Below are 25,005 nucleotides of genomic sequence, written 5' to 3'. Positions count from 1 at the left end.
TTTATACGCTATAATGACCATATCTTCACAATACCCAAGACCAGATAAAATGCATTCACCTATCAAGTGAAATAACAATTTTCTAACTAAAGGATGATAAAATGTGCACCATAACCATATACTAGGTATAAAAATCACAAAACCATTTATGCTGTCCGAAAAAAATAGCCGAAAGGTCGGAGTTGCCCAGAGGAATAAGTTGGAAACAATGCCAGATAGAAAAGAGCTTTTCACGTTCGACTTGAAGACGAAAGCAAAATGGCTGTCGCAACTGTCGCCACTCGCAACAGACGAATGCGGCTGGGATACCACGAAAACTGTATTCATCATGAACATCGACAGAGGAAGCCTTCAAAAGAATTTGATAGCCTGAGTGAAATCCGTTTCATAAAAGTCAAGAAAATTTAAAATTCGCATCCAAAGACACATAAGAATAATCAAAAATAGCTCGGCAACTCGGCAATTCCGATATGACTTAGAGTATTTAAATCATAATATCAACGGCGAAGACATAAAATTAATTTAAAATAAATCAATTACTCTTCAAATTAATCAGGAAATCAATCGAAATCCAAATAACTCCTATTCTCCATGGTGAAAAATGAAAAATGTGGTACCTACAAGACGTACAAAAAATGTATATGAGAACCCGGATTTTGAACTCAGTAGCCCTATACGACGAGACTAAATCTGCATCTCACTGCGGAGCCTGGAAAGTAAAATGCTTTCGTAAGGGCAATTTTAGAAACAAAACGTGGAAGCCAATCAACAAGCCTCGGACTTTTAACAAGAAATATTATGACGCTATAGATATTGTGATTAAAAATCAGTTTGAATAATGAGAAAAATGAGGCACTATTTAGCGTAACTTTTTTATTGAAATTTTCTGTTTCCAATTACTGTTAAAAGGCAAAATTGATTTGCAAGACGATGAGTTCTTTCCTCGCCGAAGTGAAGACACCCTCCTCAAAAACGAATTCTTAAGGTATTCACACCGAATTATACTAATTATGAACCACAATTTTTCCTCAGGAATGAGCGAATAACGAACACTTTCAAGCGAATTCATTGTTAAGGTTTTCACTTTTCTCGGATATAGGCTGGTTCCGCGACCGCCTCAATTTTTTATTCCCGTCATGTAATCATCCTAATTTGTTCAATTCAAAAGTTATTTTTCATCCATGTCTCAAAAACCAGTTAGCTTCCATCCAGTCACCATTCAAATTTTAATTACTACAAATTTTCTTCAATATAAATGCATCCTTAACCCATTTCCCAACTTTATGCTGATAGCGATATATGATTTGGAAAAATCTACATAATTCAGAAGAAATTTTTGATTAGAATTGAATTCTGATTCGAAACTCTAGAAATATAGAATATATTTAAGTGAATAAAAAGTATAAACGTCGATTAATACATTCACTGTATTTGCTAGTGGAAAAAAACACTGTGCTACAAATTCAACCACGGACCGTCGCGTCGCGTCGGCGTCCAGGGTTATCTGGTAGAAAAGGCACTATTCAATCCAATACAAGGTTCCCGTGGATAACTAAATACGACATCGGCTGTGATTACTATTTTTAAGGGAAGAAATACCAACTTGATTACACTAAGCCACTAAAATATCGTCGTTGAATCACTAGCAAAAGGATAAATATAAATAAACGGGATATAAACTAGAAAAAGAATGAAAAATATCCTACTGATAAAAATCGTCACCCTATAATTTTCAATATCACGTTTTAAACGGCAATAAGAGACAAAGGCTAAAAGAAACCTTTAATTTTCAATAAAAACCAGGGTAAATTAATTGAATTTACTCCACTTAAAAATAATGGACAACGATGAAAATTATTTAAATTACAATTGCTCGTATATACTTAGTTCTGTAGTAAAGAGATGATAAAAAAGCGCCTGGAACTACAATAATTCTTCCTTATTTTTCATGTTAGAAAGAGAGAAGATGCCTTTGCACTGGCAAAGCAGAGAAAAATTTTGAATGGGCAAATCCAGAGAGGCTTTCAATGAAGTAGCTACATTTATACTCATGATTTTTAAAAAAATTATAAGACTCGGATATAGGCTGGTTCCGCGACCGCCTCAATTTTTTATTCCCGTCATGTAATCATCCTAATTTGTTCAATTCAAAAGTTATTTTTCATCCATGTCTCAAAAACCAGTTAGCTTCCATCCAGTCACCATTCAAATTCTACTCTAAATCTACTCAAAATCAACTGCGCTTAATATCAGGTGCAGAAATTAAAAAAATATTGTGATAGCCCATTGCGCTACAATTTGTCCACGTTATAAGCCTGAAAGATTTGCATACCTTCAATGGAGCAAAATTCGTTTAGCAACCAGAAACAATTTTTTTTTTTTATTTTCGGAGTGTTCTAAAAAGGCAAATCCTAGATGAGAATAATACCTAAACCATCAAGGTATGTTTTGCACTTCGATAGAATCGGTTATCGGTAATATCCAAGTACTTCTTTAGTATCGATATGCAAATTGATGTTTGAATCGACATATTTTCGTAAAAATGCGTCTAAAGTAAGGACTTTGCCATAAAAATGTGTCTCTAAGAAATAACATTTTAAGATCGCAAAAAACGATGTTTTTAGCTTCGATAGTATCGAATATGGAAAGTATCGAAGTTACCGATACTTAGATAGTATCGTGTAAGCGAATTGCAAGGTCTTATGTAACCACTAAATCACAAGTTTTGCTAAGTACTCATACTTAAGTCCTTACCAAAGCTTACGTCCTCTAAATGTACAGATAAGGGGAGGTGAAATGTGTTAGAAAGGTAATGAAATTGAAATTAACAGATGGGAAAGTAAGTGGCGGGCTGAGTGGCCGGCGCAGCGTCTTAAAAATGTATCTTCTTACACATACAAATCGTTTAAGTAAATCATGCTCGTTTACTAAAAATACAATGAAAATCTGCCAGATCAAAAGAGCCGTAATCCTCACTAATATTTTAAAGTCTGTCCACGTTGTGCTGGTACCCAAACACAGAGACGTCCTGAAAAATATTTACCACTATTCATTTCAATGGTAAACTCCTTGCGGTACTTTTTATAACTCAAATTTAAACCGGTAATCAACATTATTTTCAAAAATCACGAATAATCCTTCGAAGTTTATTTTTCAAAGTTTTGTGTATACAATGATGCATGTGACTTAGTTTGGGGTGAGCTCTACCGTCCTCAATTGAACCAATCTTTACGTTAAAACACCGACTAAGTGAGTGAACCTTGCAGACAAAAAATCTTTTGAAATACCAGTGGACGGATGAGGTCAAGAAAGAATAAATTCCTCGAAGTGGAAAATATTCAAAGGAAATATATGACTGTAAACACGTTTTTTTAAATAACGATGAAGTAAGACATAAGTGTAATATGAGAAGAAATTGATCATGGAAATATAATGCTAAAAAATAAGTAAAGAGAGCAGAAAATATTAAAAAGAGGATATTCTCAAAATATATAATCCCCCTATATTTAAGCCTGCTCTATTCAATTATACATTTACATCATCCTTTATCAGTCGAATAATCATGATAATAAAACGAAGTACCAATTTATGATGAAATTTCATTTCTTAGCGGTGGATTTCATGGTTGATTCAACCCGATGATGTAACGCATAGAAATATCCGCCACGAGGTCTCAATGGTTGCTATTCCCGGCGAATTTTGAATTTTTAAAATGGAAAAAAATCTCCCAGCTGTTTTGCTCTGAAACAAACAATCCAAAAATGTCTTCAAGGATTTGATTCCACAACAACATAAGGTCTTTCATCCAGGTTTTGCAAAAACGGTTTAATGCGACCATACCCTTAAATACACATAGACTAGCAATAATATACAGGGTGTCCCATTTATCTTGACCACCCAAAATAACTTTTTGTCCAGATGCAAATTCAAAAATGTGTCAAGCAAATGTTCATTATCCGTCAGGGGAACATTAATCAGCATGATTGCCTTCCTTGTAGCTTTGTTATTTACAAAGATATGAACAGCGGTATGTCTTTTTTAAATGGGACACCCTGTATATAGTGAATCAAATAACATTTGGCAGTAACAATGCAACATGAGAAAGATAGAGCGTCTATTTGTGAATAAAAACGAATCCGAGTAAACTTTGACGGCACTCGGAAGATCCCCTGAGGATGATCAGCAAGTCGCGGATCGAAACGTCGGGAGACATGGACGACCGGTGGAAAACCCGAGAAACTTTTCTGTAACTCATGACGTTTGATTAAAAATAAATAGGTTGCACAGGATGAGATCTTTTTGAGCAGGCAGAAGGATTCGTTATAAGATTAAAGGAAAGGTAATACCACAAACTCAATTCACTATTTACAACACAGCAAAAAACATTTTTGTTACACAAGTTTGATTATGGTAAAAACCACACGTATACGCAACATTTCCATGCCATTTTAAGGCTCTGACAGACGATAATGGTGAAGAAGCGAGAAACGTCTCTGAAATCCACTTTGAATAAGACGCACATTCGGAAACACGAAATTTTTCACACGCGACAGCTAGTTCATTAGAAACTTCCATGGTAGGAGTACCTGTCGCACACCTTTGCGTGACTCGAGCATGAGGAAATGAAAATTAACTTAGTGACTCAAGGGCAATTGGTCAAAAACAAAGTGAGAACTAATTAAAACATCATGCTTTTATTGATGGGGATCCTGACCTCTAGTAAACACCCAAATTTCTGTTGAACTAGAAACATTTCAATTAAGGTGGGAGTTCTTTTCTTCTAAAGGCATTATTAAAATTACAAACTTAGGCAATAACCTACTCTAGAAAAAGATGACGAACGCTTTCAGGAACGGACGATGACTTAAGCAGGAATAATGAAGTAGACTCCAGGTTACCTAACAAGAGAGATACGTACATGAGCATCGGCCAAATGTGTACCTTCACCCGCATAACTGCTTCACATAATAAACTTACAGCTTAATGCACCCAAAAATTAGAAAAAATATGAAATTATACATCAAAGCATAAAAATTAATTGTAAAATTAGGGAATCATAAGCTTTAATTATTACTTTGTTTGCTATACCACTGCAGATAACATAACATTGCAATGAAAATAATAATTTATCTTAAGAAAGTTTGGGAGAAATTGAAAAGGAGTAACTTAACACCCGTTAACAATTATCGTACAGCCTGATCCAGTGGCAACTTATTAAGTGGTAAACCTGCGATATTTCGTACGTATGACGTCGGTAACAGACCAAGAATAAGTGGATTGAGTTGTTTACGCAATAACGTGCAATCTCCGAAAGCACGGGAACCTAAGGTATAATATTCTTGCTTGAGAATCTTATAGATGAAGAAATCAAAAAGGCACCAATTAATAATTTAGCCTGTAAATTATTGTATTAATTGTTCATACACATTATATATTTTCAAACTGTTCGGGGTCACGAGACCTTGCCCCACCTGCACCACATAACTACACCGCTGCGCATAACATAACATTGCAACGAAAATATTCCTTCCCAACATTAGTGTTGATAATTTGAAAAGAAATAATTCAGCAACCGTGAACGATAACGTTTCAGGTTGTGATAATTTTACAAAACGTATTATTTACAGACATGTGATATCTCTCTGTAATCACCTCTTTTTACACGTCAACCTTGGGAAAGAATAGTATTGTTTTCAGCGTCTGGGTATGATTTTTCCATCGTAGTTTGCAAACGGTTGCACTTATTTACAATCGTTTACACTGGTTAAATAAACATTTTAGGAATAATTCCATGCTTTTGTTCTTCATCTTATGAAAAAACACAATAAAACTGCAATTATATTATGATATAATAGAACTGACGATATATCTGCAGCGTCAGGCTGTTAATAATTATCTTAGATATAACTTTAAAATTCTATTTTACAGGCCAGTGAGTCTCCGAGGTCTTCACAAGAGATGAGTGCTTAACTTTCAAATAATCAAACTGCAAAGTATGGACTGATATTTTCCATGGTCATTCGTGACACTAATGAGGCTAAGTCCTCGAATCGGAATTGAAAGGTCACGAATTCGTGTCTAGTCTGTCTGGAGCGGAACTATTCTCTCCGAGTCATGGTTAAATATTTATCCATCGTTCTATATTATATGGATCCCTCAACAATAAAAAAAAATTAAAGACGAAATTGAACATGCACGCTAGAATGCAACTATGGTGCAATCCAATCAAAAAGTAATATTTGCTATTTACGATAAGAATTCCTGGAAAAAATTTAGACACGTTGCCTCCAATGCAATCAATATTTATTTGCACTTTAAAATTAACCACTGTTACATAAATATAAGCATGTTTATACAGTGACAACTCTGCTTCACGTTAACAATCATACCCAAAAAACTTTCATAATAACATAATTTAATTAGATAATTTTACAAAAATGTCATTTTTCGAATCTAGATCACATAATACGTCCAGAAACCGATTTTCAATAGCGTCATAGGTATTGCGTCATAGAGATTTTAAAAATGTAAGAACAGGCAGAGAGGCCAGAAAGGACCTCAGGGCGTTTCTAGGGTGTATGAAATCCCCCCAGCGACCGAATGCGAGTCATATACTATTAACACGAGCCTTATCGGAGGGGGTGAGAAGCCAAGGGGTAAAAAAGATTTTCTTTTCTGAACAGAAACAGAAGTTAGGTACAGAAACTAGACAAAGAAAACAAATGAGATATCCTGGCCTCGGTGGCGGCGGGGCAGAGTCCTTGTCTGCCAGACAGGTCGCGGGTTCGAATTCCTCTTGGATAGGAAGCCCTATCCGAGGCATGGTTGTTCGTGGACGTATTATTGTAAAATTTTGTTGAACATATTGATGTAACATACTTCATATGTGCTGTAATAGATGGTAACGGAGTAAATAAATATTATTCAGTGAAGCATTTGATTACACATTCGATTTCAGCAAAGAACAAAAATTCACTCGTATCCCTAGGCCATCAAGTTTTTTTTTATATTTCCTTTTCAATTTCTGAACCTGACTCTGATTAGAAAGAAAATCATTCGTAACCTTTGGCTTCTCACCACCTATATATTTTTAAATTAACCGCTCGGTGTGTGAAGAATTGAATCCATTTGATCATAAAGAAACCATGGAAATCTTCACGATGTAACCAACGGAATACGGAATTGATAAAGCTATATTGTTAAATAGCTTATATATATGTTAATTGTTTTTCGGGTTAATGCCGCGTCGACTCATTTTTGGTGGACGAGAGGTTCGGGCGCATTCCAGCTTCCGCCTTCGGATCCAAATCAGCGCGCGCCTGATTAGCCCTATATACGAGGGCGTTTTTTTTTATCAACCTCCGATCGCTCAGCAAAAACAGCACACAAGCGACAGGCGGATACTGCGCATCTTCCGCACACCACACGCTCAGGTCATTTCTGACCATAAGTTGTTAGTTTAAGGTTAGTAGCAATCTCGTCAACTACACTGCATCAATTGATTCTCCCGCCAAGGGTGCACTGTGGAGCGACAGCCAGAAAACTCGCCGAATGGATTCAGCATTGACGTGTCTTGACCTTAATGCCGATAAAAGAGAATTTTTTTAAAATCGAATGTGGCTAAAGTGTGAAACAGTGTGAAACATTACGCCCGTTCCCATTCAAAACAAAAGAGGAGACATGCTGACTTCTGGAAGTGTTCTGATCCATGACAATGCCGGTAATGTCAGCGCTGATACAGCCCAGCCGCTCCTGGATAAATTTCAACGGGACATTTTCGATCACCAGCCGTGCAATGACAACCTAATGCGATGTGACTTCCATCTTTAAGCTGAAATGAAGAATTGGCTAGGAGGAAAGCGTTTTCAAACGGACGATGAGCTTCAAAATTCATTGGAAGACATTGGCGGCAACACCCTATGAAGAAGGTATAGTAAAACTTGTCCACAGGCACAACCAATTCCTCAATCGCTGAGGCCATAGTTTTGAAATGCCATCACAAGTGTGCTCAATAATTAGCAATAAAATAATTTTTAATCAATCAATACGTCTTCTGTTTATGGCCCATAGGAGGTTGAAAAAAAATCCGCCCTCGTATAAGGAATAGAAGCTCTGTAGACCATTTGGACCCGAAGACGGGAGCTGGAATGCGTCCGAAACTTTGGTCACCAAAAATTAATCGACGCGGAATTAACACGAAAAACAATAATGAATTTAATAACCACGGAATCCTCCGTAACGAACGTAACGTATGATTTTACATGGCTTAACTTTCCCGGAGAATAAAATGAACTTCTCTCGGGTTTGCGCGAGGGTAAGAAAATCTAAGGCAGCCAATCATTTTCCTTACCCGCACGCAAGAAGTAAACGAGAATTGACAATAAGGAACTGATTAGTAATATTGTGAATGGTTGTTACTACTAGGCTACTACGAATGGTGTGCCATTAGTTTTAACATGGTGAATTTCGAAAAAAAAAAATTCAACGCGGGAAATTCTGGCGAAAATTATTCGACTTTAAGGCCATGTAACTTGTTAAAAAATATAAATTTTGAAAAAGGAATCGTATTGAAACATGCAATAATTCATTGACAACAATTGCGCAAAGTTTTAATTTTAATACTCAAAAAAAACATTTTTAGGTTTTGGACAGCATTTTTCAATTTCAGCCCACAGTGCGATTTATGCGTTTATTCATCAATAAAGCTCCCTTTCAGCGATGGCAGCAGGTGTAATGAGGGCTTCACGTCGCGGAAGCAGGGCAAACTGCAGCAGATTTGCATTCCCTAGCATCGCGAGGGGGGAAAAAGCGACTGGGCTCGAGAAGAAGAAGAAGAATGGGATGCGCATCCACGAGAGTCTTCTGCTTCGCGGACCCGTCGCTCTTTTTTTTCTCTCTCTTGACCTCGCGCTCTCCAAAGAGTGTGGGTGCAGAACGCGAGCACCTCTCTCTCTCTCTCTATACCCCCAACCCCTCTGCACCCTCCTTTCCCCACGATACCTCTCCCACCATAACGTACTCCTACTAACACACACACTGGAACGAGTCCTCCGGTTGCGCAAACCGTCTCATCTGGATCGAGGAAGAGTAAAAGGCGCGGCCGGTTCCCACACTGATGCGAGAGATGTATTGCACGCCGCCAACCCATCCTCCTAAACCAAACGACCAACCGGCTTAAGGGGGTACACCACCGAGGAGGAAAGCGTTACGCTCGAAAGTAAAACCAGCGATTATTCCCCTCATTTTTTATTAAAAAAGCTATGCAAAAATACATTTAAAATAAAAAATGTGAAACGGTTAAATTAAACCATATTTCGTGTTTAGTCGATAACGCTGTTTAGAAATAAGTGAAAAAATCCAGCGATACCCGTAAGTATTAAAAAAGATTTAAAGTTTCATTCATAAATGAGATAGTGAATGCTACACTTGTAAATTAATATCATCAGTTGGTCCTCCGTTTTTGTACAAAAAAACCTATTCGAAAAAGCATTAAAAATAAATGGTGGAAAAAGGTAAAACGAAAGCATATAGAGTTTTGTCTATTATGCCGTTCTAACATAAGCAAAAATCTAGATATTTACGTACATTAAAAGAATTTTGCTTTTCATTCATACATGCGTGCGTGCGTTACGTTTGGAAAGTAATTGCAGCTATTGGTTCCCCATTTTTTTGTAAAAAACATGCAGCAATACAATTAAAATTAAATGGTGGAAAAAAGGTAAAACAAAGGCATATTAAGTTTCCTCAATAACGACGATCTAACATAAGCAAAAAATCTAGAGATAACTGTAAACACTTACAATGATATAGTTTTTCATTCTTGCATGAGATAATGCAAGCAGTATCTAATCTGATTGACTTCAGCCACAGTAGTCATTTGCTAAAAACTCAAAAAGTAGTCCAAAGGCAATCCTAAATTTATATCAACATGAATATTAACGAATAATCAAAAATCAGTTTTTTGTCAAAAAGGCGTTAAATATTATGGCAGTTAAGAACAATTTACCCGTTCTTGGACAAGCATAGGTAGCCAAAAGAATCCGTATGAAAATACAAACTTTTAAACGGAACTCCAAAAAAAATAGTAAGAAAATCCTATTCATTTGCCCGCAACAACGAAGAACAATTAGAATGACAGATCCTGTAATTTTCACGATTGTGACTTACACTTTCTTTCTCGTACCTCAATTCCTAAATTTGTATCTACCTACATGAATCTTAAATAATTACGAACAAATCAGTTTTTTGTCAAAAACACACGAATATACTATTGCATTTATATTATGCAAAATATCAGACGGAACTCCCATAAAATATGGCAAGAAAATCACATTTCTTATACTTCGTTTCTCGCATTTTAAAATCTCTCCTGGCAATATAAATCCTAAATTTATATCGACAGAATTTTAAACGAATAGCAAACATCGGTTGTTTGTCAAAAAGGTATGACTATATTACAGAATCTATGAACAATTTACTATTCCTTAGACAAGGATCGCCATAATAATATGTACAAAAATGAAAATTTTCAAATGAAACTTTAAGAAAATATAGCTGGATAACCCTATTAGTAAGACCGTCAACAATAAAGAAAAATTAGAAGAACAAATCTTGAAATTTTCACGTTAATACCTTATACTTCTCACATCATAATTCCTTCATTATATATGCATGAATCTTGACGAGTAGTAATAACACATCAGCTTTTTTGCCAAAGATACGTATATATTGTCGCATTTAAGAATAATTCTCCCGTGATCAGGACAAGCATCGCCATAAAAGACAGTAAAAATGTGCAAAATTTTAAAAAGACTAACCAGGAAATATAGCAAGAAAAGCCTATATATTTATCCTTCAACGATGAAGAATAATTACTAGAACTAATCTTGAGATTCTCATGATTATCAAAAGCATAAGCCTTAAGGGCGTGATTAAAAATGCAAAATTTCAAATGGAACTCCCAGAAAATATAGCAGGAAAATTCTATTAATATGAGCGTCAAATCATTAAAAACAATTAGAAGAACAGATATTGAAATTTTCATGTTTATGACTTATACTTCGTTTCTCGCACCTTCATTTCTAAAGTTATATCTACATTAATCTTAAAGAATAATTAGTCAGTCAGTCGAACTAATCAGTTTTTTGTCAAAAAAAACATGTTTATATTATCGCATTTTAGAACAGTTAGCCTGTTTTTAGACAAGAATCATCACAAGAACCTGTATAAAAAAGGAAAATTTCAAATGGAATCCCAGAAAATATAGCAATAAAAGCCTATATATATATTAATCTTCAACAATGAAGAATACTTAGTAGAACTAATCTTGAGACTTTCATGATTACCAAAAGCATCGCCATAAGAGCGTGATTAAAAATGCAAAATTTCCAATGGAACTCCCAAAAAATATAGCAGGAAAATCCTATAAATTTGGCAGTAACAATAAAGGACAATTAGAGGAGCAGATCTTGAAATTTTCACGATTATGACTCAAAATTTTTTTCTCGCACCTTAAAAACTTTCCTGGCAACATATATTTTCCTCTTGTTTGCCCTCCTTCTGGACTGCACCTTTTCCCTCCAACTCTCCATAGACTTCCTTCAAAGGTTTTCCCGCCCCCTTCCACCGCCAAAGCCCATCCTCACGAGGGGAGGGAAAGAAGATGAGACCCCTTCTTCTACCATCCCCTCTCTTTTCGTCCCTTGCCGATCGGAATCCCAACATCTGGGGTGGGGGATTGGCGAATCCTCCTCGGATGCATATATAAAGGGTTGGCTGCGCTTGCTTGGACATCACTCACCACTCTCTCATCTCTACGGTACAGCCACAGAGAGCAGTAGAGCACCCTACAAACAGCAGCAGCAAAGGCTGTAGCAGCTAACTTCCAAACCGACGTCATGAAGGTGAGCATTAGTGAATTTTCTTGTTCAACGCTCCCGTCTTCAACTGATCAGGATCTCGGTTCATAGCCTTCCCAGTACTTAAAATCCTATTTCTCCGTTGACCAAGAACAAAATTTTTATTTTAATCTTCTCGATGGTTTCCACAAACTAAAGAGCCCAACTTCTTTCGACGTGATAGAAAACGCAATTCTTTTCTCTGGCGCTATCCTCTTCAACTGATCTGGTACTGGGTTCATAATCTTTCCGTGACCTAAACCCAATTTCTCTGCTGACCGAGTACAAAACATCTTTTTTAATTTTCTTGATATCTTAGCGTGCCCAACGTCTTTAGTTCTGAAAAACAACATAATCCTTTTATTCAAAGCCAGACTTTCAAAAAAAAACTTCAAAACTTTCGAGTAACTTCCAAAACAACGACATAAAAATGGATATTAGTGAATTTTTTTCAACTTCTATCCTCTTCATCTAATCTGGATCTAGGTTCGTAACCTTTCCAGAAATTTAAACCCTGTTTGCGTGAAGATTTCTCGGGATCGCCACCAGATCAGGAACTACACTACTGCCGACGTTTCAATATCCGACTCGGCCATCACCCTCAGGGCTTTGAGGACGGCGGCTGGGATTTGAGGACTTTGGCCGAGTCGGACATTGAAACGTCGGCACTAATGAAGTTCCTGACCCGGTGGCGATCCCGAGAACTCTTCACGCAGTCAATTCGCCGGAAAAGCACTTAATCTTTCTGAAACCCTATTTCTCTGCTAACCGAGCACAAATTTTTGTTTGAATTTTCTTGATAGCTTCGATAAACTTAAATGCCTAACATGTTTAGTTTTTATAGACACTATAATTCTTATGCTCAAATCCAGCCTTTCGAAAAATGTATTTTCCATATAACTCCTATGAAATAATAATAAGAGATCATCAAGCTTTTTTAAAAAAACAATCAGGGTTAGGAACAATGGACAATACAATCTGGACAATACATCAGAGTCAGGAACTACATTACTGCCTAGGGTGTCCCGTACGAAACTTTTCCCCGAGGCTTCGTGCGATAATAGCTGGTTGCCATGGATAAGTGCTTACCATACCAACGGGCATTGTACAAAAAATCTAATATTAAATCTTCAACTATAGACGCCCCCTTTAAAACCTATTCATAAATAGGTGAGTCCGATTTTTCCCCTTAAGCAGTAGTACAAATCTTTAATCTAATTGACCATATAGTTCTGAGTTCCACTGAGTTGGACCTGAAATCATTCATATCCACAAGGGCAGCCACAATAATCGTCGTTACCTTTATTCTGCCTCAGATCGATATCCAGCCCAGCCCTTTAACCCTATTTTTTCCGAGAACAACGGAGCGCAAGTCTAGATATGGATCTGAGATAACAGTTCTATTTTATACTACCACGAGAAGAGCACCCCTTTTAGTCACTTTGAATACACTGAAGTCTTGCACCGTTAAAATCGTTTCTCTGGGGATGGGCATGGACTTTGCAAACCTAGCACGCATGGGCATCACCCCAAAAGAAAGACAACCTAGACTTAAAGTCTAAAACCTATAGAATATTGCGTATCAGGAATAATTGCTATTTTAAATTGGGAAATTTTCTCCGACCAGACCAAATAGATCAACGTTTTCTAGAGTCTAAATCCGATCAAAATCAGTCAATTCTACCAGCTTCAGGGTACTTTTTTCTCTAAACTCACCGTTTTCTTAAAGTAAAATACAAAATACCTCCTCTCGAGGCAGGGGATGGGATTTTCTTGACGAATGTCGGAGTAGCATTTTCAGTTCATTGAGATATATATCGAAAGATAATTTTTGAAGCAAATAATCTTATTAATTTCGCAAATTTAATCGACTTCAATCTTGATCTGCGACTGTTTCATTTTTTCATAATCACTTTTTAAAACCTCGCAAAAAAACGGAAAATTCTTACATTAATTTTTTTAAAGCACCAATAAAGTAATTTTATTAGCAGTATCACTCACAACAATTGGCACGATGTAGTTCAAGAGATAAATTCAATACGGTAAAATATTGAACTAACAGAATTATGGAACATAACTAAACTTCTAAAATGAATAATCTGTCCGATACGCTAAAGTAAATCTATTTCAGGGGACCTAATACCCAAAGAGATCTTAGAACCAATGCCACATTCAAATTTGCGTGCAACTCACTCACTAAAACGCTACGAACTTTTTGTGGAGAATATCAAAGATTACAATTCACTTTATACGCAATGGAGCGATAAATAGTATTTTTTACTCATTACCAATAAAGAAGATCTCTTTCCGCTTCACTGATTAAATTTAAAAACTAATGCCCATATTTCAGCACTTAAAATGCCACGGGGCGATCGATAGGCCGAGTTTTTTTTAATTCGCTCCTTTTATTTTTTCCTTCATGTAGCTTTCGCAACACTTTTTTAGTACATGTCATGCTTTAACATTTACGTAAGTATTAAGAGCACACGAAAAAAAAATTAATGGAGAAAATAATTTCGATAAACAAGCGAAAGAATGTTTATATTTGAGACAAGTACGGTGCAAGTTGTCGGCCAACAAAAAGGCGAGGGCGATACTGCCTCCTGCAGTGGCCATTAACCGCTCATGCAACGCCAGCTTGCCCCGCCATGAATCACGCGAAGATGATGAGAAAAAACGATTCGTCATTCAAGGAAAGTGGACTCCGACGCGCTCAAAAATGACGGTGACCTCTGCTCTCTCTAAAACCGGGAAATATTTAGGGTTGAGGCAACAAGCTCCACAAAAAACACATCTGTAGCAAAAAAAACATCAGTCTCAATTCCTCAAAACTGGATGCTTTACTATGAAAAAAATCTCATTTAAAACATCACGCCATAAACCGGTTGCGCGCAATATTCTTTAAGCCATGCAGTTCCCGTATGCTCCCTTTTGAATCGTGATTATTATAGGCTTTTTCTCGTGAATTTCATGCACCATAAAGATAGCATGATGAAGAAAATCCCGAAGTAGATATGCGACATTAAGAAAGGCAAAATTAACTCTCACATCGGCTTTATTTACTCACGCTGTGCTTCTACCCCTTAGCTTAGGTAAGGATAGAGTTCACCCCGGTCCACAGGGTTATGAATTTCACATTCAAGGTAGGATGGTTAGTTCTATTCCCTTTTCCAACTCGCATATCGAGGAATTTAGCTTGAGGGCGTCCAAAGGGTTCATCGGGGGATTGATACCAGGACCGTTGGATCATTAGCCAAGCACTAGGCCACCAGGCTTAGAACAGTATTATTCACTGCCATACCGGAGAGCCATGCTTGGCCGGAATAGACATATGCGTTCATAAAAATGATGCTACCAAAGATACACATTTTATAAATAGTAATCTAAGAATATTTTTTGCTACTTAAAAACAACATTTGCCAATATTAACAAAGAAAACTTATTGCGCACTCCTCGCAATACATATCTAGGAGACCCATATCTATTATTTCACGGATAATGGCTGAATATTTCATATGACTGAAACGAATTAGGTCTTAAAGCCATTTAATCCTCATGGTGCCTCCTTCTTGGAAAGGCAGTGGCAAGAAGTACAGAAGGTATAATAATTAACGTAACATCTTCGAGAAAAACATTTTGAAACGAAATTTTTTTGTTTATAAACAAGTTTTTTATATCATTATATAATTTTTGAACTGTAAAATTAATCCTATTTTTTATCCAAATTTTATTTTTTGCATAATTATTAATTTCAAGAAACTCATAACCGATATTTCGGCTCGTAGAACTTTTCGCCTGAGAAGTAAAAGCCGGTGTATCGGCCTGCAGCACTAGGGCTCGGCACACGCCTTCCAGTACACCGGTGAGGTTTACCTCTACAGTTTTACAGATAAACCGGAGAATAAGTGCCAGCCACTGCATGCCAAACGGCACAGGTGACCGGAGAAGAACCGAAATTCAATTCAAGCAGCGTAGCCGTGTAGACCTGAGCGTGTGTGAGAATCACTCCGGCACGCCTATACAGTTTTTAGGTTAGTTATGACTAGCTCCTTAAATGGATATCATCTTCTTGTATGCTCGCCATCTCTCAATTGAGCTAAAATCTTCCAGTTTACCCTATCGTGTCTGCGCTCTAGCCTAGCCTGTGCACAGGTATACCTCTCCACTTTAAATGTGCATGTGTACTTGACAGGTATAACGTAACACGAATGCTGGGCCTTAGAGGGATAGTAAGAAAACCACTCAGGGCAGTGGCGTAGCAAGGAATTTCGTTCGGGGGGGTCCAAAAGCAGGGGGGGATTTTTTTTAAAACAGGATACTAAGTAGAGTTTTTTAAACTAATTTTAACACTTTCGAAAAATCGAAAAAAACTTAATTTGCTAAAGAAATATTTCGTAAATTCATGATATTTCAATATTTAGTTTTCTTTTATGAAGGAAAATAATTGTGTTTTTATATTTGGGGGGGTGGTCCGGACCCCCCGGACCTCCTCCCTGGCTACGTCATTGACTCAGGGTAGCCTCTGAGCTTGAACCTTACCGCGATCTAACCATACTCTTTTTCTCTTTGGCAGTCCCTGTTGATCCTCGCCGTTGTGGCTGCCGCAGCCCTGGCCCTCCCTGAGCCTCCCGCGCCGGGAAACAGCTACCTCCCACCTTCGGGCAACTACAACGCCCCCTCCAGCCAGTACGGAGCACCCTCTGGTTTCGGAGGCGGATCACGGAACGGCGGCGGCGGCGGATACCGCAACGGCAACGGAGGCGGACGTGCCAAGGCTCCCTCTTCGTCCTACGGCGCTCCGTCCTCACAGTACGGCGCCCCCGGCGGTGGATATGCCGGAGGCAACGGAGGCGCTGACCCATACGCGGTAAGAGATCTTTGGAGGGCGTTCGATGTCTTTCAAAGGGATACCAACAGGAGGCCAGGAACAAAGGAGGGGCAGAGGGGAAACGTGCCCCGGGCGGCAGATTTCAGGGGTGGCAAAATTTGAAAAGTCTAAGTCAAAAAAATATTTGATTTTTCTAATTAAATCGTTTAACAATAATTATGAATTTATGATCAAAATCCGAAGATTCAAGCGTGATGTAGAGGAATTTTTTACAATATTTACAATTTTTTATTTCAATATTAATTTATAAATTATTGAACAATAATATTAATAAAATGTCTCAATAGTAAACATTCGGTACGTAATTTCAACTAAAATCTCGCATAGCGCGTATAAACACATTTCAAAAAAGTAGTCTACGGTGGTATTATATTTTAGTGGTGGGAGGGGGAGGGAGCATGGGAGGATCGGGGGAGGAGGTCGGCAAACTAATCTTTGCACCCCTGAAAAAACTCTTTGATCCAGCCCTGATAAATAGTATAGGTATGGTATGGCACATGGAGGATGCGACAGATAGCTAAGATCATTAGCGCCATGAAGGAAGGGCATGGAGGGAAGGGTGTAGAGAAACCCGGTTTCGGAATTATCCTCCTCTTAACGAAATGTAGACCACGGCTAAATGTCCCATCAGACGGACGGAGTACTATACTTGAAGTGCCCTCCACAAAGCACTACAGCAGCGATCAGGTAGTCCATGAAACATTTCTACCACCGGAGGGATTCGATCCCTGGCCGACAGGGTAAGAAGCCAATATTCCAGAACTCCAACCCCAATGGCCTATGTTAGAATCGCGGTGGTGATGGATATTATTATCTAGTACCCTAAGGGCCGTTTTAATCCTTTACGTACTTTTCTCAATGACTAAGTCCATAACCTCTTCAGGCCTGAAAGTGATTTTTTCACAGAAAATTTGCATTTGCCTCATCTTTATACATAAATAGAACTGAAAAATAATAATCCGCGTAAAAAAGATGTAATTGTAGCGAAAGTAACCCCTTGCATAACCCATTATACGTGAAAAAAATAATGCAAAAATTACAAGAAAATAGTTTTGTGCAAAAACAAAAAATGCATTGATATATTGCATTCATAGTATTGATGTTACATAAGGTCCTGTTAATGAAATAATATCAAAAATAGAGGTACCTCTCTTTCCTAACGCCATTCATTGAAGTATAACACCAAAACTGGAATTTTTCGTCATCAACCAAGCCTGAGATTCAAGAGGAATACGGAAAAAAAGCTTAATAAATATTCAAGCGCAGATTGTTTAGAATACGATACAATTGGCGCTCAGCAATTGGACACATTCTTAGATCAGGAAATGATAAAAAAATCAGGCGTATCATATTCGATACACTGGAACTTAGAGGGATAATGTAAGAACTCTAATCATTTCACCCTTCATCTATTTCACCAACTTTTCAAAGCACTTCCTTACTTCAAAGCCTTTTTATTTTCACTCTCTCTAGGAAAGACTCCACAAAATTAGACCTCATTTCTCCTCGACCGCTAGCTTGAACTCGTCATAAGAAAACTCATATTATCAACTCTCTAACGACAGTAAGTGGAGAAAGTTCACTATAAGTGCGCAACTTAGATAGTCCATTATCGCCTAAGTGACCGTTATGCAAGCATTAAATAGTACTCATTTAGACTCCTTGCTCTGAAGGAAGTAGTTACCTTCTTCCGCAATATAGTATAGTTCCTTCTAGATGAAAGAAACATGAAGTTGATGCACAAAAAATAATTAACTCCAGTAAAGGTAGTCTTCGTAACCAAGGACCATCACTCCCGAATGATATCATTCCCAGTAGGTTTGTGAGAAGAAGATTTTTCAATGAGGAATGGAATGAATTAAATACAATTTTCTTTGATTGATACTTCAACGAATTATCGTACAATTACAAATTATTTCCCTTCGCAGTAAGTTTTTCCAACTATGGACTGATTTCGAAGTCGCCCGGACTCATATTTTGGAGACTTCAACAGCCGAGTCGGCATCAAAAGCTCATAAACATAGCCCTATTAATCTCCAACAGGCGCGATGAATCTGATATGCACCACACTATCTCATACAGACATCTGAGCCCGTAATTCTTAGCAGAGCGACGACGGTCATAGGATTAAAAGAAGAGAAGACACTAATGGCGACAAAGATAAACGCTCCCTTTTTTCACTTTTACTCCGAAAACCAAAAGATAACAGCGTATCCTATGGCCATATATCTACTGTGACTGGAACGAAACAGAAAATAAATGGAAAAAACCTGATATACCTGTTGCCGCGACTCGAGTGATGATATGAGAGCTAGCCTCTCACAATGCCATGATCGCCCAAGATTATCCTCGACGAAAATCTTAGGCGATTTTTGCATCATTCTTCCTCTCCTTAGTTTACCAAACATTTTCACTGTTTTCAACATCCCCTCCCCGCCAAGTACTCTTTCCATCCATACCTTCTGTCTCCTCCGTATCTCATCTGGAAGTTGCTTCTCCTCACCCACCATGTCCAGCACTTCGTCGTTACTCCCCCTCTCCGTCCACTTCACCTTCTCCATTCTTCTCCACGCCCACATCTCGAACGCCTCCAGTCTTCTGTCGTCCTCCTTCCTAAGCATCCACATTTCCGCACCGTAAAACGCTACGCTCCAAATCAGACTCTTCACTAACCTTTTCTTTAAACTCTTACGTAGCGATCTTCTCATAATCTCTATCCTGTTCTTTATCATATTAATTAACTGAAATTCGTTTTTCTGAATTCTTCCCCAACAAAGGAGCCTGCCAGCTACCAGTTCGAGTACGAGGTGAACGACCCCGAGTCCGGCAACAACTTCGGCCACAAGGAGCAGAGGGAAGGCGAAAGAGCCCAGGGCGAATACCACGTCCTCCTCCCCGACGGTAGGACGCAGATCGTTACCTACACTGCCGACGAGAGGGGGTACATGCCCGAAGTGAGATACGAGGGCGGCAACGGAGGTGCCGGCGGATACGGCAGGGGTCCCGCTGGAGGCCGAAGGAACAACGGATACTAAACCCATCCCCAAGACAAACTCAGACCTACCCGGGGCACTAAAGAGCCCTCAAATGCCTTGGACGACGAACCGGCCGGTTGAAATGCCAAAGGCACGGAGGATGGCGACCAAACCATCCGGTGCCGAAAATTTACGCTTCTTGGAGAAGAGATTAGACGATTTTTATTTAATATATAATTTGTTGTATGCTGCATGATTGGTCCTTGAGGGTCCCCCGCCTAAATACTGCTAGGATTCCACGGGGCGCTGCTTAACACAACGATGATCTGATTTATGCAAGAGTACAAATATTGTACAAAGGTTGTAATATATATATCCATATGTGTAGGTGATGTAAGACATTTATGGAAGAGAATAATAAAATTCTTGTGATTATAATTTCTTTAATGATTATTTGAACTCAATTACCTCAACTTAATGTACACGACATTATCCAAGCCTCATCACCGCAGCTATCGTGTTTCCAAGACAAAATTATTCCCTGCTGAAGAGTAACTATTGCTGGAGATCAAGAAATTCTATCCAAATAAATGGTCGCCGGCTTTCCATTGTTCGTCAAGTACTAATTAATTAGTGCTCTGTACGAACTGCGCATGGATAGATATTATTACTATGGATAGAGTATGATACTAAACTAATTCATAAAAACGCTAGATTTTCTCGAGCCTGTAATATCATTTCTTTTTTCTAAGGAATCCATCATCTCTTGTCGATGATATCTTCATCACAATAGATATAAGAGAATAGAGCTCTAAGTGGTGTATGGACGTCATTTTGACCAGGACCTATATTTGCTGAAAGTTAGTTTCTAAAAGAGCTGCAAATAAAACAACTGGGTAAAAATTCAAAGTATTAGATACCTAAAATGACACTGAGTTGTGAGTACTAATCCATGATTCGGAGGATTAAAAAAGAATACTTATTCAACATACACAGCGATTTATCCTTGGAAACTTTTAAAATAACCTTTCATTATAGAGAAACTTTTTAAAACACTGCGTAAAAGGTAATTCTTTGTTGCAGCGATATCTTCACTCGAAATAATTGCAAATTTACCTATGGATATGATTAAAAGTGAAGCAAGTAACATCAATAATATAAATAGCTAACCGCTAAAGTCTTCCGTGTAGACACTACGGAAGCCAAGCTCTTTTGTAATAATACACTTATATACAATATTTCTCCGTTTTCGGTTTCATTCCATTACAATTGCATCGCTCAACTTTCTACCGCTATATCCTAATTCACATTCAAGAAAAAATAGCCTACTACGGTAAAATAAACAATTTTTCAGCTAATCACGCAATTGAGGAAAAGGCATATTTTTGCTATTGTGAAGCAATGCATGATATTTCTGGAGAATCTATGTCTAAATCAGTTCATTTTCAAATAATACGTTAGATATAATTTGAACCAAAGGTATTAGACGGTAGTTTTAAAAGAATCTTAATTATGATGGTATGCAAATAAAATTATATAGCAAAGAACGCAGTTACATGTACAGCAAAACAATTTATACCACATATGTTTAAATGCCACCCTATTGATACATAGTATGCAAATAAAATAGGAATTGAACGGTTTCTGTGCGTCAATCGTAATTCGATCGCCTAACAATTATCCAAACTTTTGGGTCTTAGTTCGGCAGTTGAGTACCCTGCGCACTATGTTCACGATGTCATTTTGAGAACTTAGAAGGCTCAAGAATTGAAACTTTAATTGGCAACAAAACTTCATCGAAAAAAACTTAATCTCGATATCAAAGGAATACAAGATATAAAAAATGTGACTTAAAATATATCAGAGGCCGCAAATCAAGTTAAAAGCCTATAATGCCTGAAAAAACCAAAACAAATAAACAGTGCGGTGCAAAAGTGAGCATAGAGAAAAGTTAAAATGTGTTTATTGAAACTCTGTGAAAGATAACGTCAGCAAAGAAGTCCCTAAGCCCTCAAAAGCAGCCATCTGGAATGATATACGCGATGGCATTTTTAAAAGTAGTCCACTATTGATTTTTTATGCATCACATATTTTAAATGAAAGCTATTGAAAAATGGGGCTGTAATTTCACTGCTACATACGTTAAAAAGTGCTTTTTTTTATCGAAAAGTTAGTCACGTTTCATTATATAATTCCGCGCCCCTGCAGTCTATATATTCACCCGCAAACACTGGGTTTTCTCGAGCCTTTGACATTTTCATTAGATATTTGCGTCATTTCGTTGCGCATAACTAAACCAATCTTTTACAACCCCTTAGTCTACTAAAGGATGAAAACTAATGGATAAAAAGTTTATTCAACAGGCATTTCTACTGATCACAAAGTCAGATGAAAATAGGCAGGTAATGGTAAATGAACAAGTGAAGGTGTTCATAAGCATCGCTTTGACGGTGCCAAAGTAACTACCTACTAAATTTAAGATAAACGCAGCAACTTCAAATGCAGCATAACTTAATTTACTAACACAGCACGGTAATGTAAATATATTATTTATACTTGACTATAACAACAGATCATCAGAAAAGAAAAGAAATACTGAAGGAGGAATATGAATATCAAATGGACGGATACGGTGAAAAACGAGATTCATCGAATAATAGGAGAATAAAATTACCTGCGAAACACATTGAGACAGAAAAAGCACCCGTCATGCAATTAGACTGTAATTACCGATCAAATGCGATGGAGGGAAAAATCTACGGGAAAGTCCCTGAGAAAGTCCGAAAAAGTACCGGATTGGGGGATATTAAAGGACAAAGGAAGACTACTACCAAGGAACTAAAGCAACTAGTTTGGGAATAGAAGATATTAAATACAAATCTTAAGCATTCAACATAATGAAAGCACTTGTCTATTTCAACACTCCTTTTTTTTCTACTTACAGGTTTCGGCGCAAAATGACATTTTCAAAGTATTAAATGTTTTATGTGCCGAAAATTGGGTCGTTAGAAAATAAGAAGTGTGGAAATGGAAATGTGCTTTCATTATGCTAAATAACAAAAAACTTCCAACGAATTACGTCGGAAACTATCTTATATTCAAGTCTTAGTATTGTATACCTACTAATGAAACTTTGCATCGTATCAATCAGCCGAAAATTCCCGAGAGAAAACATTCACTGCGACTCGTTAATATCTCACAGAGCAGTACCACTTTCCAAGATTCCTAATTACTACAGACTTGTATGCGGTCGAGCTGATTGTCTTAGAAAGTAACCGCCAAGGTTCCAACAGAGTCATCAACTTTAAATGACGAGTTATGCGCGTGATTGATGTGATTTACGACTGGCCATTGAAGACAGCGCATAGGCTAATTGCTCCACAGTTTCTAATTGAAACCGACACATTCTCACAAGATCATAATCGTAAGAATTTTTTAGCCATTTTTTTCTATCGCTATAGCAAAAGCTATAATCTTCATATTCTAGGCAATAACCCTGATCGTTTAAGCCGAGTCACAATTTTCATTTGAAAATCTGGCCATTCATATCAAAATTAATGTACAAACTGTTTATTTTCATAGCTTTAACTGCTGCCTCGTTAAATAATTTGGAATTTAATATATTATCATGATGAAATTAGATTGCGCGTGGCGCTGATGACCCAGGCCGTCGACGCACCCGTAACCCCAAACCTACAACGGTTATGCCGGGATGAAAAGCAAACAAACCTCACTATCGTAGAAGTTTTAAAAACGTACCCTTCCCAGTAGTCTACTGCCTATCAATAAATATACTGGGCTTCTTATATATTTTAGGTTATTGAATTTAAAAAATTCTCTTACTTATTCCTCGCATGAGCTCTAATGGCGAGGCAGATAATAATGAGGTAGATACGGGTAGAAAAATGTGAATAAAGAGTAAAACATGATAGTTTAGAGATACTGATACTTTAATATAGTCACAATATGCTGCCCTTTCCCAGAATTTCCCTAAATAACTTTCGTTTTTCTTCCGCGCAGCTTCTCTATTGAACTCACTCCCTCCACACATTTACATATTTGAACTTCCACTAAAATCCTTTTTAGGCCTTCCTCTATCTTATCTGTCAAATGAATAGCTTGTTTCTGCCGATTCTTTTAAGATTTTTTGTAAATTAAACTCTTGTTTCTACTTATATTGCTTGTTTGTACTCAAACTTATATACATCAACATGGCCACTATAAAATGGTTACACTACTGTAGGAGGTTAACTATCTTTAAAGTAAAGTTAAAAATTAAAAAAAAAACTTGAAAAATACATCTATATAAAAACAGCTGTTTTAAAATATTGTAATTTTATAAAGATTCGATTGTTTAAATAATTTGATAGTATAAAATTTACTGTAAATATTTAAATGAAATTACTGCAAATTCGGCCTCAGCGGATCAAAAACATCATCAATAAACGTAGCAGACAATGTTAAAGTTTAAAAACTCTCGAAAACGGTTTCAGAGGATGGAAAACATTTTAACATTCTCAAGTTCAAGCTACTGTTTCATACTTGGTACTTTGAGTATTAATATTTCTCAAACTCTCCATGAGTTGATTTTATCACATCCGGTTACGGAACGTCTTCATACGATGTCGCGTTTACGAAATAGTCAGTTACGTATTGTAAAGTTACCAATTATCACGGCTACGAGATGGCGGTTACAAAATAGACGTTTAAGTATTGACGTGATACCGGCTATGAGGTCCCGAAAATTTCTACCCCGAAATGAGGATCTATATACGCCTCTACCTCAAACTCCGTACAATACAAGAGTGTACCCAGGATTATAACAAGCCATGGTCTAGGAGGGGGCAAGCAGAGTTGTGACATTTGAAAAAATAGTTTTATTTTAGTTACATACTTTATGCTAATACATATCATTTTTCGTGGGTTTGAAGAAAATTTTGTTAATACTTTCATTTCAACTCAGTACTTTTGCGATTTTTGCTACTAGGGGGAAAGCTGCTCCCCCCCTACCCCCTGAGTACGCCAATGGTACAATATTATGCAATAAGTAAGTTTCACTAGTCCTGGGCAACAACTTATGTTCAAAAGACGGCCGTCAACCTCACCTTGATCCATGAATTACCTCTGGAATCATAGAAAAGGCTAATTTTTCAAGCATTACCTGTAGACTTTCCGCAACACTGCCCGTTTAGGAGAGAAATTTGACGGAGTAGCACGCCCTATGAGCACACCGATATGTTGCGAT

At 37.4% G+C, this 25,005-nt stretch overlaps 1 protein-coding gene across 1 annotated transcript; it reads left to right on the top strand.

Annotated features, from left to right (window-relative positions):
* Positions 1–11,808: 11,808 nt before the first annotated feature.
* On the top strand, positions 11,809–20,198 carry LOC124166780 (pro-resilin-like). The gene is made up of 3 exons (XM_046544459.1): positions 11,809–11,903; positions 16,471–16,764; positions 19,563–20,198. Exons 1-3 carry the CDS (start codon positions 11,898–11,900, stop codon positions 19,818–19,820), a joined length of 558 nt encoding a protein of 185 aa, XP_046400415.1. The 5' UTR covers positions 11,809–11,897; the 3' UTR covers positions 19,821–20,198.
* Positions 20,199–25,005: the final 4,807 nt, after the last annotated feature.

Source organism: Ischnura elegans, chromosome 10 (genome assembly GCF_921293095.1).
Source record: "Ischnura elegans chromosome 10, ioIscEleg1.1, whole genome shotgun sequence".
In the NCBI taxonomy this organism is placed as follows: domain Eukaryota; kingdom Metazoa; phylum Arthropoda; class Insecta; order Odonata; family Coenagrionidae; genus Ischnura; species Ischnura elegans.
The sequence above is the reverse complement of the archived record's forward strand: the minus strand, read 5'-3'. Positions and strand labels throughout refer to the sequence as shown.

Coding starts and splice junctions, on each gene's coding strand:
- LOC124166780 (XM_046544459.1), top strand. Junction 16,765..19,562: donor GAGGCGCTGACCCATACGCG/GTAAGAGATCTT, acceptor TCCCCAACAAAG/GAGCCTGCCAGCTACCAGTT.